The sequence below is a fragment of the Westerdykella ornata genome, assembly GCF_010094085.1.
Source record: "Westerdykella ornata strain CBS 379.55 unplaced genomic scaffold EI97scaffold_56, whole genome shotgun sequence".
Classification (NCBI taxonomy): domain Eukaryota; kingdom Fungi; phylum Ascomycota; class Dothideomycetes; order Pleosporales; family Sporormiaceae; genus Westerdykella; species Westerdykella ornata.
This window is the reverse complement of record NW_022986906.1, coordinates 45,332-58,794: the sequence shown is the minus strand read 5'-3', so window position 1 is coordinate 58,794 and position 13,463 is coordinate 45,332. Positions and strand designations below refer to the sequence as shown.

General features: G+C 53.1%; 7 protein-coding genes across 7 annotated transcripts; 3 read left to right on the top strand and 4 right to left on the bottom strand.

The window, feature by feature from the left end:
- Positions 1-692: 692 nt before the first annotated feature.
- On the bottom strand, positions 693-1,607 carry EI97DRAFT_437775 (uncharacterized protein). The gene is made up of 2 exons (XM_033799409.1): positions 1,549-1,607; positions 693-1,449 (listed from the first exon to the last, which is right to left on the bottom strand). The coding sequence occupies exon 2, from the start codon at positions 1,170-1,172 to the stop codon at positions 705-707; it is 468 nt and encodes a 155-aa protein (XP_033649064.1). The 5' UTR covers positions 1,173-1,449; positions 1,549-1,607; the 3' UTR covers positions 693-704.
- A 361-nt stretch (positions 1,608-1,968) lies between these two features.
- EI97DRAFT_437772 (neuronal-specific septin-3) lies at positions 1,969-4,060 on the bottom strand. The gene is made up of 7 exons (XM_033799408.1): positions 3,917-4,060; positions 3,723-3,801; positions 3,548-3,664; positions 3,400-3,481; positions 3,213-3,350; positions 2,698-3,165; positions 1,969-2,642 (listed from the first exon to the last, which is right to left on the bottom strand). The coding sequence occupies exons 1-7, from the start codon at positions 3,923-3,925 to the stop codon at positions 2,402-2,404; spliced, it is 1,134 nt and encodes a 377-aa protein (XP_033649063.1). The 5' UTR covers positions 3,926-4,060; the 3' UTR covers positions 1,969-2,401.
- A 183-nt stretch (positions 4,061-4,243) lies between these two features.
- Positions 4,244-4,732, bottom strand: EI97DRAFT_265646 (uncharacterized protein). The gene has a single exon (XM_033794247.1). The coding sequence runs from the start codon at positions 4,570-4,572 to the stop codon at positions 4,324-4,326; it is 249 nt and encodes an 82-aa protein (XP_033649062.1). The 5' UTR covers positions 4,573-4,732; the 3' UTR covers positions 4,244-4,323.
- On the top strand, positions 4,618-5,894 carry EI97DRAFT_387677 (WD40 repeat-like protein; the record flags this gene model as incomplete). The annotated part of the gene is made up of 3 exons (XM_033796137.1): positions 4,618-4,726; positions 4,776-4,814; positions 4,864-5,894. The coding sequence occupies 3 exons, from the start codon at positions 4,618-4,620 to the stop codon at positions 5,892-5,894; spliced, it is 1,179 nt and encodes a 392-aa protein (XP_033649061.1).
- A 644-nt stretch (positions 5,895-6,538) lies between these two features.
- Positions 6,539-7,214, top strand: EI97DRAFT_350161 (uncharacterized protein; the record flags this gene model as incomplete). The annotated part of the gene is made up of 2 exons (XM_033794831.1): positions 6,539-6,791; positions 6,844-7,214. Coding segments are annotated over 2 exons (624 nt in total), but the record flags the coding sequence as incomplete, so codon positions are not given.
- Positions 7,215-7,856: 642 nt separating this feature from the next.
- EI97DRAFT_437769 (methylcrotonoyl-CoA carboxylase subunit alpha mitochondrial precursor) lies at positions 7,857-10,422 on the bottom strand. The gene is made up of 5 exons (XM_033799407.1): positions 10,212-10,422; positions 9,962-10,160; positions 9,809-9,906; positions 8,135-9,758; positions 7,857-8,065 (listed from the first exon to the last, which is right to left on the bottom strand). Exons 1-5 carry the CDS (start codon positions 10,361-10,363, stop codon positions 8,012-8,014), a joined length of 2,127 nt encoding a protein of 708 aa, XP_033649059.1. The 5' UTR covers positions 10,364-10,422; the 3' UTR covers positions 7,857-8,011.
- A 138-nt stretch (positions 10,423-10,560) lies between these two features.
- Positions 10,561-12,434, top strand: EI97DRAFT_437767 (uncharacterized protein). Its single transcript, XM_033799406.1, has one exon. The coding sequence runs from the start codon at positions 10,748-10,750 to the stop codon at positions 11,963-11,965; it is 1,218 nt and encodes a 405-aa protein (XP_033649058.1). The 5' UTR covers positions 10,561-10,747; the 3' UTR covers positions 11,966-12,434.
- Positions 12,435-13,463: the final 1,029 nt, after the last annotated feature.

The window sequence follows — 13,463 nt, the reverse complement described above, 5'->3', positions numbered from 1 at the left end:
TGCTGAAATGCAGGCATGTATCCATGAAGCAAGTGGGCATCCGCATCAGCCTTTGCAATCAGGTCAGAGTTGGAAACTCAAAGACGAGTTCATATGCACCACTAGCACATTCTTTCTGGATCGGCTACTCCGCGCCCTAGATTCGAGTGGAGGTTGTCTGGCCTATGAGAAGCGATATGTAATAAATGGCTCCTGCTGGTGAACCCTTGTGCGCAAGGTCTTTCCGGCCGAGACTCTCGTCTTTTAAGCGCCGTAACCGAACCTAACCTACAGGACCAGAAATTGTGAGGCTCGGTTACGGCCCTTCTCCACGTTCCTAGAGGCGGGGAACCTTGGAATAGGTGCTGAACACAGCTTTCCGAATGCAAGAAGATATTCCGGCTGTTCCTAAGTGGCATGGAAGGCCAGATTTGAGCGTCTCTCCGCGGGGCCATACTCGCGCACATGGGAGTTCCACGGACGAATTGCTCTTTCCGTAGACAATGCATCCTCTGGGATCCCAGAGCCACATTGGCGGGAGCGGGAAGTGTACGGTTGACGCAGGTAATCGACTTGTCGAATGTGGCTACTGGTCGAACGAGTGCAAGCTTGTTGAGGAGTAGGCGTCAACTGAGAGGCTGTTCAATCCCTGGCTCCCCCCATCCAACCAACCTATCCTCATGGAGTCGGACATATAACCCTACTGCCGGAATCACCGTCTCTCTTCAAAGCGAGAAGGAGAGAAAATAGTTGTTGACATACCATACACAGTAAAGGCAAGACTCCTTGTCGCAGCTCTGAGAACTGCACTCCAAAGCAAGAGACTGTCTCGTCCACGCACTGCAGCCGATGATCGGAAACGGTATGTGGGTACCTTGACAGCTGCTAGCTGGCGCCATCCTTGGGATCAAGCATGCATACCTGGAGCGGGAAAATGGGACGGCGTAAAGAGCATTGCCACTTCTCAGAACCGCGCAATCCGCGACAACCTTCAGTCTGGAGCCGCTGGAGGCGGGGTCAACTGAGACATCCTGGACAATTGCAGCTTTGAAGTCGAACATTTCTCCTCCGTAGCTCCGATCGGCACACCTTAAATGGATTTCTGTGTTCGAGATATCTGCAATGTGTGCTCCGTCCCCACTGGTTCGGTCAGCATTTACCATTTCCAGAGCAAGAGCTATCGCAGACCGCATTTGGAATTGAAGCGCCTACGTCCGAAGCAGAAGTCGGTTCTGCCCTTGGGCGATGAGCACCCTGGGGGGTTTTCCAATTTCGCCCGTCGCGCCGCAGCCGCACTGCGTTCGGGGGATTCGGAATCCTAGTTTTGTTGAATTGTCGCACTGAGCCGATCGGTCGAGGCAGGACTCTCTGTACAACATACAAGGGCGCGGCAGGTGTTATGCATTGGGTTGGGTCCAGGTCGTCTCTCCCCAGCCATCAACTGTGGAGGGTTGTTCGCCATCATAACATGTACGAATGCCTTGGTCCTCAGTGTGAAGCTCTTAACAGAGTCCCGCACGTTGGGATACCCGCCACTCGAATACGCAATTCCTAAACAGATTCCTACAGTCAACTCACAACCCCCGCTGTTGCTAACACGGCAAAGGATACATCAACAAGTAGACTCTCCTACGGCCGTTGTGCCACCGTGGACCCCGAGCAATGGGAAGCGAATGCGGGCTCATGATGAAGCGGGAAGGTTTTAATGCAGCCGGGCCGGCAGGCAGATAGACAAGGGGGGATCCTGTCTGTTCGAGAAATTGAGTGTCAATGGCAGAGTGCAGCAGTAAAACCTTGATGCGGCGAGAGGCGATGATGTAGGTGGTAGTTTGAAGGTATTGATGGGTGTTTAAAAGATGGGATGCAGTTCGTTTCACGGCCCGGTCAGGAAGCCGCAACCGCTCTCTGTGTGTTGCAGCTACCTAGGTACCTACATTGTCTAGAAAGCGCTCCTGTATGCCGTGCTACCTCATTTCGCAGCGCCTTTCCGTCCCGCTCCGGGGAAGCAAGAGCTGCTCGCCACTAATCTACACCAGAAAAACCATCAAAGAGAGGTTGGGTTGACCACCGGGGTATGATTAGCTCGGTTCAATTACTACCTTCCTATGTGGAATTCGAAAAGGGGGAATAAGTAATGAAGTTAAAGAAACATAAGAAAGGCTGTGTAAGACAAGTGGCAGACAGCCTCGTGTCTGTCGGAATACTAAACACCACTCTGGCGATAGATGAAGGAAAGAAACGTCCTTTTGCTGCGCAGCCCGCCACCATTCCCTCCCTGCTCGCCCGAATTGCACCTCAGTCCATGTAGAAAAACAAGGGCACCGACATTGCCGAAGATAGTGAATGAACCGTTTCCACGCTCTCCTATAAGCGCGTCATCCACGGCCGCAATGCGACTGGTTCGGGGAATCAGCCGTATTGCTCAGTTCGCCGCCTCCTCGCGCTCCGGGTGATCCTCCAAGTGGCCGCTCTGCTCTCGGTGCATCCGTGCCTCGATCTCTTTGAGTTGGCTCTCGCGTGCAAGCAACTCCTGTCTCTTCTCGTTGATCTCACGCTGCACCTTGATCTCAATCTCACGGAGCTTCTCCTCCTCGCGCCGCAATTGCTCCTCTTTCAAACGCACAGATTGGCTGGCAAGATCCTCGGGATTCATAGAAGAGTCACTGTTGCATGTCAATGGCTTTGTCCAGTCATTTTTCATAGATCCGGAATACGTACGCAGCCGCACCACCTTCGACGCTCTTACTAAGTTTCTCGGTACGGTAGTTCTCGTAAAGGAAGTCGTGGGTGATTTCCTTCAGATCAGCAAGGTGGCTGTGAAGAAGCGCGCTACGGACAGCCAGGAAGTCTGAGTGACGGGGGTTGTCAACCTCCACAATACCCCAGGGATACTGCCGAGCCCGGACGCGTTTGCCATTGACCTCGACGACATCTTCGGATCCCACAATGGCAAAGGGCATCAGCCCACGGAGTTCCGCATTCTCCTCAACCGTGTCCTCGTCGTCTTCTTCGATGTCATAGGGGAAGTTATACACAGGGATGCGGTAATGTTCGATGTCCTCCATGACAAGCTTCTTCGATTCGGCCAATTCGGCAGGCGTTAGGGAGTCGGCCTTGCCGATGACGGGGATAACATTGACGCGGGGTGACAGTCGCTTCATCAGCTCGATATCAAGCTCGCGAAGACTGTTGCATGTTAGAATGGCCTAGGTTGGTGAGCGAGTACCTCTTACCCATGGCCGGTAGGGGTGATGAAATAAAGCAGGACATGCACACGATTATCGCGGAAACGAGGGTTACGCTTGATTCGAGACTCTTCGGCGAGAATATCATCATACTGCCTCTCGAGGTATCCGACGATCTCTGAAAAGCTGCACATTGGTAAGCTGAGGAGCTGTGGACCTTGAAAAGGCGGCTAACCTGGCCTCGTTATCGATCTGGTCGCCGAACCCAGGGGTATCAACAATGGTGAGAGAGATACGGGTGCCCTCCTCGTCGAGTTCTACTTGCGAATTAGCAATCGTCGCCTTCCAATTGAATCGGTTTGCTCATCATCCTGGTGACATACCAACCGTGATGGGTTCAATCTTGACGCCCTCTTCAATGTGTGCAACAGTCGGATCATCCGAGTCCTTGTGCTCCAGCACCTTCTTGCCGCAGAGCGTGTTCACGAAAGTTGTCCGTCCTGGTGGAAGATGGAGTTAGCTTTGGTTGGAGCTGTAATGGCGTGCTGCAGCCGTTACCTGTTCCTGAAGCGCCGCAGACCATCAGGCAGAACTGGATTCCCTTCTTGACATTCTTCTTCCTGCGGGTCTTGAGGATCTGTCGACCGGTTAGTGGATGCGCCAAGTCAGTGAAGGCAGGCGGGGGTGGGTGCGGTAAAGGGATAGACATGGTGTGCCAGAAGGGGGAGAGGTGCTTCGGGGGGTAGTCGTACAGAAGCCATTGTCGGGGTCGAGGGGTGTGTGTGATACGTAGTGGCAATGGCCGCACAGCGGGGAGAAAAGGCGATGAGCGAGCGACGTTCGACCGAACAAAAGACAATGAGCGCTGTGGGATGGCTGTGGCCGGTGTTGAGGTGTTGTCGGGGAAATTTGGGACGTTGCTGGCAGCAGCACGACCCGCGATGCAAAGGGGCTCGCTAACACGGGTTACCCTGGTCACTGCTCCCAAAGAGAGAATGCGCGTGGGCCCGGAGGGGATTCGGAGCGGGCAGTGATCTGGAATAGTAGATAAAGATTCTGACGATTGTGGTGATTCTTCATGCACTCTCTTGCAAGAAATTCCATCCACTTATGGAATCAGATACTTCTTTCCTTAGGCCTCGTCCCGGTCGCAACCTCCTCACGTAGATATCACGTGCGAATCTTTCCGAAAGCAGTTAGGCCAACTGGAGCTTGGACGCAAGCTGCTCCATGTGAATGTCTGGTGAATTACGTCGCCCCTCCACTCCACACCCACCCGCCGTGTCTCGCTCACTTGAAGATATGAATCGTGCAGATGAGCGAGTCTCCTCCATCTTCTCATCTTGCCCGCTCCCCAGCTATAGGGTATGCAGCCTGACATCGGCCACCACCACATAGCTCCACACATCTCAACCTGCAGCTCTGAGCCAAGCAATCACACACAACCCTCGACATGAATACACGACCGGTGCTCGATTCCTACACTGGGCCCTTCGCGCTCTCTGCCTCATTCAATAACGATAACAGCCATTTCTCGGTTGCTCTATACGATGGGTTTCGCGGTTAGCATCCAGCGCATACAGTCGTCATCAAGCTGCTGACTGGTGACAGTCTTCAACTCCCGCACTGCCGAGCTCACGCTCGCGCGAGGTTTGCCGGCCCCCATACCTTTGAGGTACCCATACTGAGGCCTTACTAGAATTCGGAGGGGGCATCGGATCTGTGGAAATGCTTGGAATAACTCGATACATGGCCCTCGTCGGAGGTGGACGGCAGCCTAAATTCCCCCAGAATAAAGTGAGAAATCTGAGCCCCCAAGACGTGCTGGAGTGGGACTTCGTACACGCTGACCGGTACGAGGTACAAATCTGGAACGACAAGACCCAGGTTGTCGCCGCGAGCCTAGAGTTCAAAACCGCTGTGCAACGCGTTCGCATATCCCGGACCCACCTCGTTGTCGTCCTACTCAACAGCGTCAAGATATACAAGATGAGGAGTCCACCGGTCAAGATTGCAGAATATGAAACGGTAGACAATCCATTGGGCTTGTGTTGTCTGGGAACGAACATCGTCGCGTTCCCCGGTCTGACTCCTGGCCAAGTGAAGGTGTTCAATCTGGAAGCTGAAAATATCACCATTCTACCGGGCCATCAGTCCCCATTGCGCGCCATTGGACTGAGCCAAAATGGAGACATGGTGGCTACCGCAAGCCGACAAGGGACGTTGATTCGCCTCTGGTCGTATCCTAGCGGTTCGAAAATCACCGAATTCCGACGTGGCATTGATCCTGCTGTCATCTTGTCTTTGGCCTTCTCCCCGAACGGACGCATTTTGGCAGCAACCTCTGACAAGTCGACTTTGCACCTCTTCGACGTGCCTCACGACCCCACAGCTGAACCTAACCCGAACACTCAGCGATGGGGTATCCTGGCGAAGGTTCCACTTCTCCCTCGCCAGTTTTCCGATACATATGCATCTGCAACGATCAAATTCGAGCTCGGCGATGACCCGGTAGGTGCAGCTGCGGAGCGCTACAGCACAATGAACGCATTGATACCTGGAGTCCCAGGAGGAACTCCCACCAAAGGTCTGGCAGGTTGGCTGGACGATCATACATTGGTGATTGTCAGCGCTGGTAAAGACGCGCGATGGGAAAGATTCATCGTTGGCGCCGACTCTGAGGGGCGCTGTTTGGTAGGTCGAGAAGGCTGGAAGAGGTACTTGGAGTAGGCTTCCTGTGCGAAACCCTGTCCATAAAGTTTGCTTGGCACTTGGATACGTGGGGATATTAGAAGGCATCATATGGATGGTGTTCTCCCTCCTTGACGGCGCAAGAATGGGGTGGGCGGCGCATTTGGACGGTCATATACCCTTGGGCTCATGGATAGACATGGAGAATTTGGTTCATGTGTAGAGTCAATCCCTGGTATTAATTCGAAGACGTCGTGTTCGTAGGTGTTTGGATTCGCTAATTTATGGAGTGATAAGTAGTGCTACCATTCCGAATAACATTCCGAGAATACTGCCATGGTTCCGAACGCCCTTAGCCATTCTTGGAAACTTTCACCACGGATTCTCGCATACTTCATGTCCACGCGCCACTATGTAGAACTCACTTCATCACGGACTTCACGCCCTCCCTTTCACGCTTCAGATAAATGCTCGAGTGCCCGAGTTGCATTTCCCTATCTTAGCTTCATTTAAAAGCTTCGAGTCGACCCCCGACCACCACCCCAAACCTCAAAATGACGAACAACGCCGAAGACGAAGGCTGGGAAACGCCCAAACGGACCCGCCGAACAAGACAAGACACCCGCTCGAATGCATCCTCAAGCCAGCAAAATCGTACCCAGCACCTGCTCCAACGCGCGAAACCGCAACGTACCCTACCAGGGCTCACAGTCCAGAAACTCTGCGCCGATTCTTCCACGATGGAGAGGCAGTTCCGCGACACGGGTTATGCTCGCCGTCTGTACGCCATTCTGCAGAGAGGGACGTGGGACATCGATACCGCGGTGTGTGTGGGCATTGGCAGTTTCAGCGCCGAGTGGCAGAATCGGTGGAGGTCGATGTGGCAGTTGGTGCTGTTCCTGGGGGTGGTTGCGCAGTGTGGGTACAATGATTCCGGTGGGGGAAGAGTGCGATGTGCTAATTTGGTATTTAGTGAGGGGAAAGGGAGCTGAGATACGACTGTGCGCCCAAGAACCATGTTTCAGCTCGCTTGACGAGGAGTTCCTCCAGACTCTTGGTATCTCGGTGGTGGCTGAGGGTACTGAGAGGCATATCTCTCCTCGGACTTTTTTATATGCGCCGTTTCTCGAGCACGCGGTACTCATGTCTGTGTTTTTGAGGGATAAGGATCCCAAACTATATATTGGGAATGAGATTCGCTCGGACCATAAAACGCCCGCACTTGTGGAGTACAATGGAATTGGGCGAAAGTTCGCCAGGGGCAGACGGTACTGGGTGTTGTCTGACTTTGAGCTGCACAATGATGCTCTGAATGGGATGTTTGTGTATTTTCGGGAGGAGGGGGATGAAGACGAGGACGATGGGGCGCACGAGGGATGAAGAGATGGATCGAAGGAGATACACCAAGAACCAAACAGAGTCTCACAATGGCCCATCAGGCGGCGTCTGGAAAGGATACGAATACCGTAGGCACTCAACACGCCTGAAAAACCGACCACCCCGAGCCCATCTTCGACAAGCGTCGGCGATGCCATTGAAACGATCTTTCACAGCTCGAATGGGACCCCTCAACATCCTGATTGGGACCGTACTCAACATGTACATGGGCATCATTGCAATCACACAGTCTCGCGTTATGGACCCACCTCCACCTCGTTCGTCGCTTCATGGGCAGTGAACAGAGGCACATTGCACTACACCATCATGCTTCAACTTCAATGGATCATGAAAAGCTGGAAGAACTGTGCGGGTCCAAGCGTCGACAACTTTCTGAGGTCGTACATGGATCGAGCCATCTCTGACATAGGCCCCGTTACCCGAGCCTAACTCCATCTCCGACTAAATCTAAGATAGTCCTCAGGATTATCTAGAAAAGGAAGGATGCTAATCGGCTCAATGAAGGACCTAGACCAACCGACTGTCCGTATGATTCACAAGGCATACTTACAAGAGAAGGACAAGGTGGGGAAAGCGAAGCATGACAACGAGAATATCAGTAATGGCTTCATTGGAACTATCTTTAAACAGGGACGGCTTTGCAGTACATGACAACGCCGAGATGATCCGGTCACGTACGTCCTCGCTATAAACAACCATACGCCAGATCAGAAACAGACACAGAAAACTCGTTTGTCATACAGCACATCACAATCAGCTTACTTCTCTTCCTCAACGAACTCCACGAGCGCAGTGCCCGCCTTGCACAGATCCTGTCAAAGGTCAGCAAACCTGCATTTCCGCAAGATTCCGAAGGGACATCTTCATCAACCATGACTTACCCCTTTCTTGTGCACAACCTTAGCAATCACGCCGTCGTGCGGACTCCGAATCACCGTCTCCATCTTCATACTCTCGATCACCACGAGCGGCTGATCCTTCTTCACGGCATCACCCTCCGCGACCTCCACCCTCAGTATTTTGCAAGGCATGGGCGCAAGAACGCTGTTGGTCACATCTTTGATGCCTAACGCCTTTTCTGCCCACTTCGGCATAGCCACCTGGAGCCTGTACTGCTTACCTTGCTGGAAGAGCGTAAGGCGGTCTTCGTCACGAATGAAAGTGGTGGATAGGCGGGTGTGGGGATAGAAGGACGACAGATTGTTGGAGCTGTCGAGTGTGCTGGTGACGTCGCGGTACTCCTTGTCGCCGACGGTGATGTCGAACCTGAAGGGAGCTGTCTGCCGCACTTTGACAGAGGTGGAAGTGTCATCGCCTTTGCCATCGGCGGGGATCTCGACGAGATTGAACTCGCGCTGTTGATATCCTGTTCCGAAACCAACAGCTGTAACCGGTGGTGCGGAGAAGGGATCGCTGCGTGCTGATTGAATCTCTTGGAGCGCAAGACCGAGCGCTGCCTGGGCGTACACTTCCGGTGCCCAGGGTTCGCGCGCGAAGAGTTCGGGGTGCTTTTGGATGTAGCCGGTTTCAACTTTACCTGCGACGAAGTCGGGGCTGGTGCAACACCGCTTCAGAAATTCGATATTTGTAATCGGCCCAGCGACCTCATATTCCTCCAGTGCAGCACGAAGCTTCTGGATTGCAGCCTCTCTCGTTGGACCCTGAACGATGAGCTTCGCAATCATAGGGTCGTAGTGAGAAGAGACTTCATCGCCAGCAACGAAGCCCGCATCTATCCGGACGGTGTCGGTAGGACGAGGTGTGCGAAGGTGGATCAGACGTCCTGAATCGGGGATGAAGTTCATGTCCGGGTTCTCGGCATATATTCTGGCTTCGATAGCAGCTCCACGCTCCTTAATCCTCTGCTCGATTTGCTCCTGGGTGAGCGGCAGACGGCCTCCTTCCGCAACAATGAGTTGCCATCTCACGAGATCCTCGCCAGTGACCATTTCTGTCACGGGATGCTCGACTTGCAACCTCGTGTTCATTTCCATGAAGAAGAACTCGCCAGTGTCGTTATCGAAGATGAATTCGACGGTTCCAGCACCTTCATAGCCCACAGCGAGAGCTGCTGCTCGAGCTTTCTCCCAGATATCCTGCCTGATCTCCTCTTTCAGATGCGGTGCCGGCGACTCTTCTAGGATCTTCTGGTGGCGGCGTTGAATGCTGCAATCACGCTCGCCCAGGGCAACGCAATTGCCATGCTTGTCTGCGAAGACCTGCACTTCAATGTGTCGAGGAGTCGTAATGTATTTCTCCACAAGCATGACTTCGTCGCCGAAGGAGTTGCGGGCTTCTGACTTGGCAGATGCCAGCTGATCGTAGAACTCCTCTGGGCTGTTAACGATTCTCATACCCTTTCCTCCTCCACCCTTCACTGCTTTGAGGAGAACAGGGTAGCCAATCTTCGCCGCTTCGTTCTTGAGGTGCTCTGGATCTTGGTTGGAGCCATGATAGCCAGGGATGCAGGGTACACCGGCCGCGTTCATGATGTTTTTGGATTCACTGAGATATAGTCAGCATGAAATTCGAACGGAGGGTCCAGCGGTTCATACCTTTTGCTTCCCATAGCCTCAATGGCTGAGGAAGGCGGACCAATGAACGTCAGGCCGGCCTCTGTGCACTTCCGCGCAAACGTAGGGTTCTCGCTCAACTAGTTGTTTGTGAGTCGCGATATACAGACTGGACCCAATTCAATGATGACCTACAAAGCCATAACCTGGGTGGATGCCCTGGCATCCTTGCTCCTTTGCAATTTGTATTATCCGGTCTCCGTCAAGATATGCTGAAGGCTCCCCAAGATTGATGGCATACGGAGAGCTCAGCGCGTGCTGTGAGTGGGCATCAGGGTCAGTGTAGAGCGTTGTCGTGCGAATTCCGTACTCTGAAGCCGTACGGCCGACCCGTCTATTCTTTGTATCAGTATGATTTCAAAAATCTGGGTCAGGAAAGTCTTACAGAGCAATCTCTCCACGGTTTGCAATCAGTATTGAGGTGAGCGGCTTGATAGTGGTGGTAGTTGCAGCTGTGGAACTCCGGCGAACGCATGAAACCGCATTCGCTGCCAAAAGCCGGCGAGAAAGGTTACGAGTTCTTCTGACAGCACGCATATTTGCAGAGAAACAGGAAGAGAAGGGTATCCTGCTGGGAGCTTCCCCAGATTTTGCAGGTGAATGAGAGAGCTGCGGGCTTGGGGTGCCTCGGCAAACGCCAAAGCCGTCTCCAGCCGCTTCCCCCTTCTTGGCACACGTACCCTTGAGGGTGAAGGAGTGGCCCGTGCTGAGGCGCGTTTGCTGCAGCTGCCCCACGACATTCTCGAGTTGAGCGCGACGAACGAGTAAACAATTTCATTCACGACATTGCACTGCGCCTCGCCTCACGCACTCTGCGATAGCCCTTCCAAAACAACTCGCTTAAGTGTTCAATTCTCCAACCCCGGCTTCCTCTCTTACCAAACCCCTGCACTGTCACTGCAGCACGGCAGCCCAGCAAACATGAGCGGCTACGGGGAGGACGACGACTTCTATGACTACGACGCGTGGATGTATATCGAGGACGAGTATTTACCTGCCGACGACCTAGCTGAGCACGCTGTGCACTCCCCGCCTCCCACTTTCGACCTCGAAGAAGACGAAGACGTGGATAATACCCATTTCGATTACTTCCTCGACTTGGACTACGGTTCCGACGGCTACGACGATGCAGAATTCTACACACACGACCCAAAGAGTCAGGACTCGAAAACAGGGCACAAGAGGAAGCGGGGGCCGGATCTCGGCTCTCGCAGGAGGAAGAAGCAGAAATTGGGAGAGGGACTTGCTGTTTCGTCGCCGGAGATTCCAAGAGTTGTAAACCAACCAGTGGTATGGCGCCAACAGGAGGATCGAGGTACGCGTGCCAAGCTTCTAGAGGGAGAAACGGAGTCATACGCCATCATGAAGGACTGGAGGGAACGACTTGCGGCGACGCCGGAGTGGAAGCCAGTGGTGTCATCTCGGGCGGCATCGCTCAAGCCAGATGAATCTGAGAAGGCTAAGGCGGAGCAAGTGGCGGACGAGCTTATGCCTGACTTACGCGATACTGAGGAGCTTGATGACGCCGACGAGGGGATGACCTCTGGCGCTCTGATGGCGGCGCTCCAGCGAAACTTGGCTGCCGCTGGCGGTCCATTGACTGGAATGGATCCTCAGCAACTGCTCCAATTCGCGATGCGGATGATGAATGATGAGGCCGCTGGGGATGACATTGCCGGGGAACTCGCTGATGACCTCCTGGGCAGGTTACCCGAGGAGGGCGATGACGATGAAGAACCGCCGGCGGACATAATGGAATGGCTTTCCAAGAACCGGCCACCTCATCGAGAAATCTCTCCGGAGACTGATATAGCTTCCGCAAACCCTTCACTCAAGTCGCCCCCCGTGGAGCGGAGACCACCCACACCGCCAGTGTGCGAAGCGAACACGGCACATGCCAAAGACAAACTCAAGCATCAGGGGGGAGCTAGGGTATCTACACCTGTGGTCCTCGAGCAGAATAGATCCAGTCTCAGCAGTAATCAGCCGAAGCGCAAGGCGAAAGATGGAGTTGACAGCATCAACGAAACTTCACCCAGGAAACGAGCAACTCGCAGCTACGATGCGCCGACTGCAGCGAGTCAAGCTCGAGCTTCCAACCGGTCTTCTGGTGATCGTCCTTCCAGGAAGCCTTCCTAGCCGCGTCGTCTGCCATACCTTCGGACAGTCGAAATATTGCCCCTTTTGCAATGCGTCTTTTCAATATCTCCGCCTGATTTGCCAAGTCTCTCCTCGCTGATCGAATTCTCGCTCACCTTATCGAAGAAAGCTTCTCGCAAGTCTTGGCGGTAGTGTGGTGGTGGGGTGGTCGACGATATGGTTGACCACCTGCCACCTAAACAATGCGAAAAGAAATTCATTGGAGTATTATTCTCACCGAGACGACGGATGAATGTGAGGAAATGGAGCAGAGGGAAGGAGGGAAAGCGAATGGGAAAAGAGGGAGGAGGAAAAGGGGAACAAGGACGGGGGGGAAGTCAGGGGAAGACCCTCGCACCATAGTCACACATGACATGTCCAGGACAATTATCACTATTAAGTCATGTCACTGCAATGCAGCGGTTCTACGATCCCAGCCTTGAGTGCTCCTGTCTGACCTCTTCTTATCACTGACTTTCCCATGCATTTCCCTAACGACCCACCCATCAGGATCTCTCTCTCTCTCTCTCTCTCTCTCTCTCTCTCTCTCTCTCTCTCTCTCTCTCTCTCTCTCTCTCTCTCTCCCCCTCTCTTCAGATCAACCCCGTCACCTCATTGTCTTTTCTGATTCAGGAGACTCCGAGTAACGTTTTCTTCATAAGAGAAATGCCAGGAAGGTGGAGAAAAGTGTAGATAAGTCTCATGCAACAAGGGAAGCCGAACGGCCATAGGCTTACGGTCTCCAAGGTATAGAACGCAGAATAGCATCCACCTATAGTCTCTACGTTCACTTGGTCTATATGTTTCCCTTCACCCACTTCTCCTACGGTACCGCATCAACGTGATATAAACGTTGCTACCTCATTCACAATCCGTAAAACAAACGGTTCAGAATTCTAACATATTCCTGTTTATAGCCTTTATTGAAAGCATATGCCCTATCCATCTCAAGCTCTTTTCTCCATTTCACTCGGATCTTATTTCTGAATGCATGATGGTAAAAGAGCGAGTAGCACCCTCGACTAGGCTTACCTATCCATGCTCGACTTCAACTTCGCGATATAATTACCGCGAAGCCCACGCCTTGCTTACTATCTTGGTAGTCTGAAGAACATCTCTCAGCAGAGGAGAGATGGCACAGTGTATGATTAACGTTTCGTCCGCTCTAAGCTGGTTAGAGACGGGACCTTGGATTTTGTAAGCCGCAGTACCAAGTCGCAGAATCTGTTTCATAGAGAGCGCCGGCCCAGCACATGGGAGCTAAATGAAAACATGCTTGGCCGACGAATCAGCTGTGATTTCGTGGAGTTAGTGATAATCCCACGCCTAAGATGCTGCTGCGCAGTGCAATCATGCCGCCTCTCTACCACTTAACCCGCCCGCTGTGAACTGGGTGTTGTGTGGGTTGAGTGTCCGACCGAAGACGTAGTGTAGTGGTCAGTGTCACAGGAACCTTGAAATTATCAGCTGGCTCGCATTAGTCTTACGGAAGGGTATT

Bases quoted from the DNA above. Each gene is read 5' to 3' on its own strand.
- EI97DRAFT_437775 (XM_033799409.1), bottom strand. From the start codon at position 1,172: ATGCGGTCTGCGATAGCTCTTGCTCTGGAAATGGTAAATGCTGACCGA.
- EI97DRAFT_437767 (XM_033799406.1), top strand. From the start codon at position 10,748: ATGAGCGGCTACGGGGAGGACGACGACTTCTATGACTACGACGCGTGG.
- EI97DRAFT_437769 (XM_033799407.1), bottom strand. From the start codon at position 10,363: ATGCGTGCTGTCAGAAGAACTCGTAACCTTTCTCGCCGGCTTTTGGCA. The intron at 9,907-9,961 runs GTAGGTCATCAT...ACAAACAACTAG, and splicing joins TCCACCCAGGTTATGGCTTT to TTGAGCGAGAACCCTACGTT. The intron at 8,066-8,134 runs GTAAGTCATGGT...GACCTTTGACAG, and splicing joins AGGTTGTGCACAAGAAAGGG to GATCTGTGCAAGGCGGGCAC.
- EI97DRAFT_265646 (XM_033794247.1), bottom strand. From the start codon at position 4,572: ATGTGTGGAGCTATGTGGTGGTGGCCGATGTCAGGCTGCATACCCTAT.
- EI97DRAFT_437772 (XM_033799408.1), bottom strand. The intron at 3,665-3,722 runs GTAACGGCTGCA...ATCTTCCACCAG, and splicing joins CTGCGGCGCTTCAGGAACAG to GACGGACAACTTTCGTGAAC. The intron at 2,643-2,697 runs GTACGTATTCCG...GACATGCAACAG, and splicing joins GTCGAAGGTGGTGCGGCTGC to TGACTCTTCTATGAATCCCG.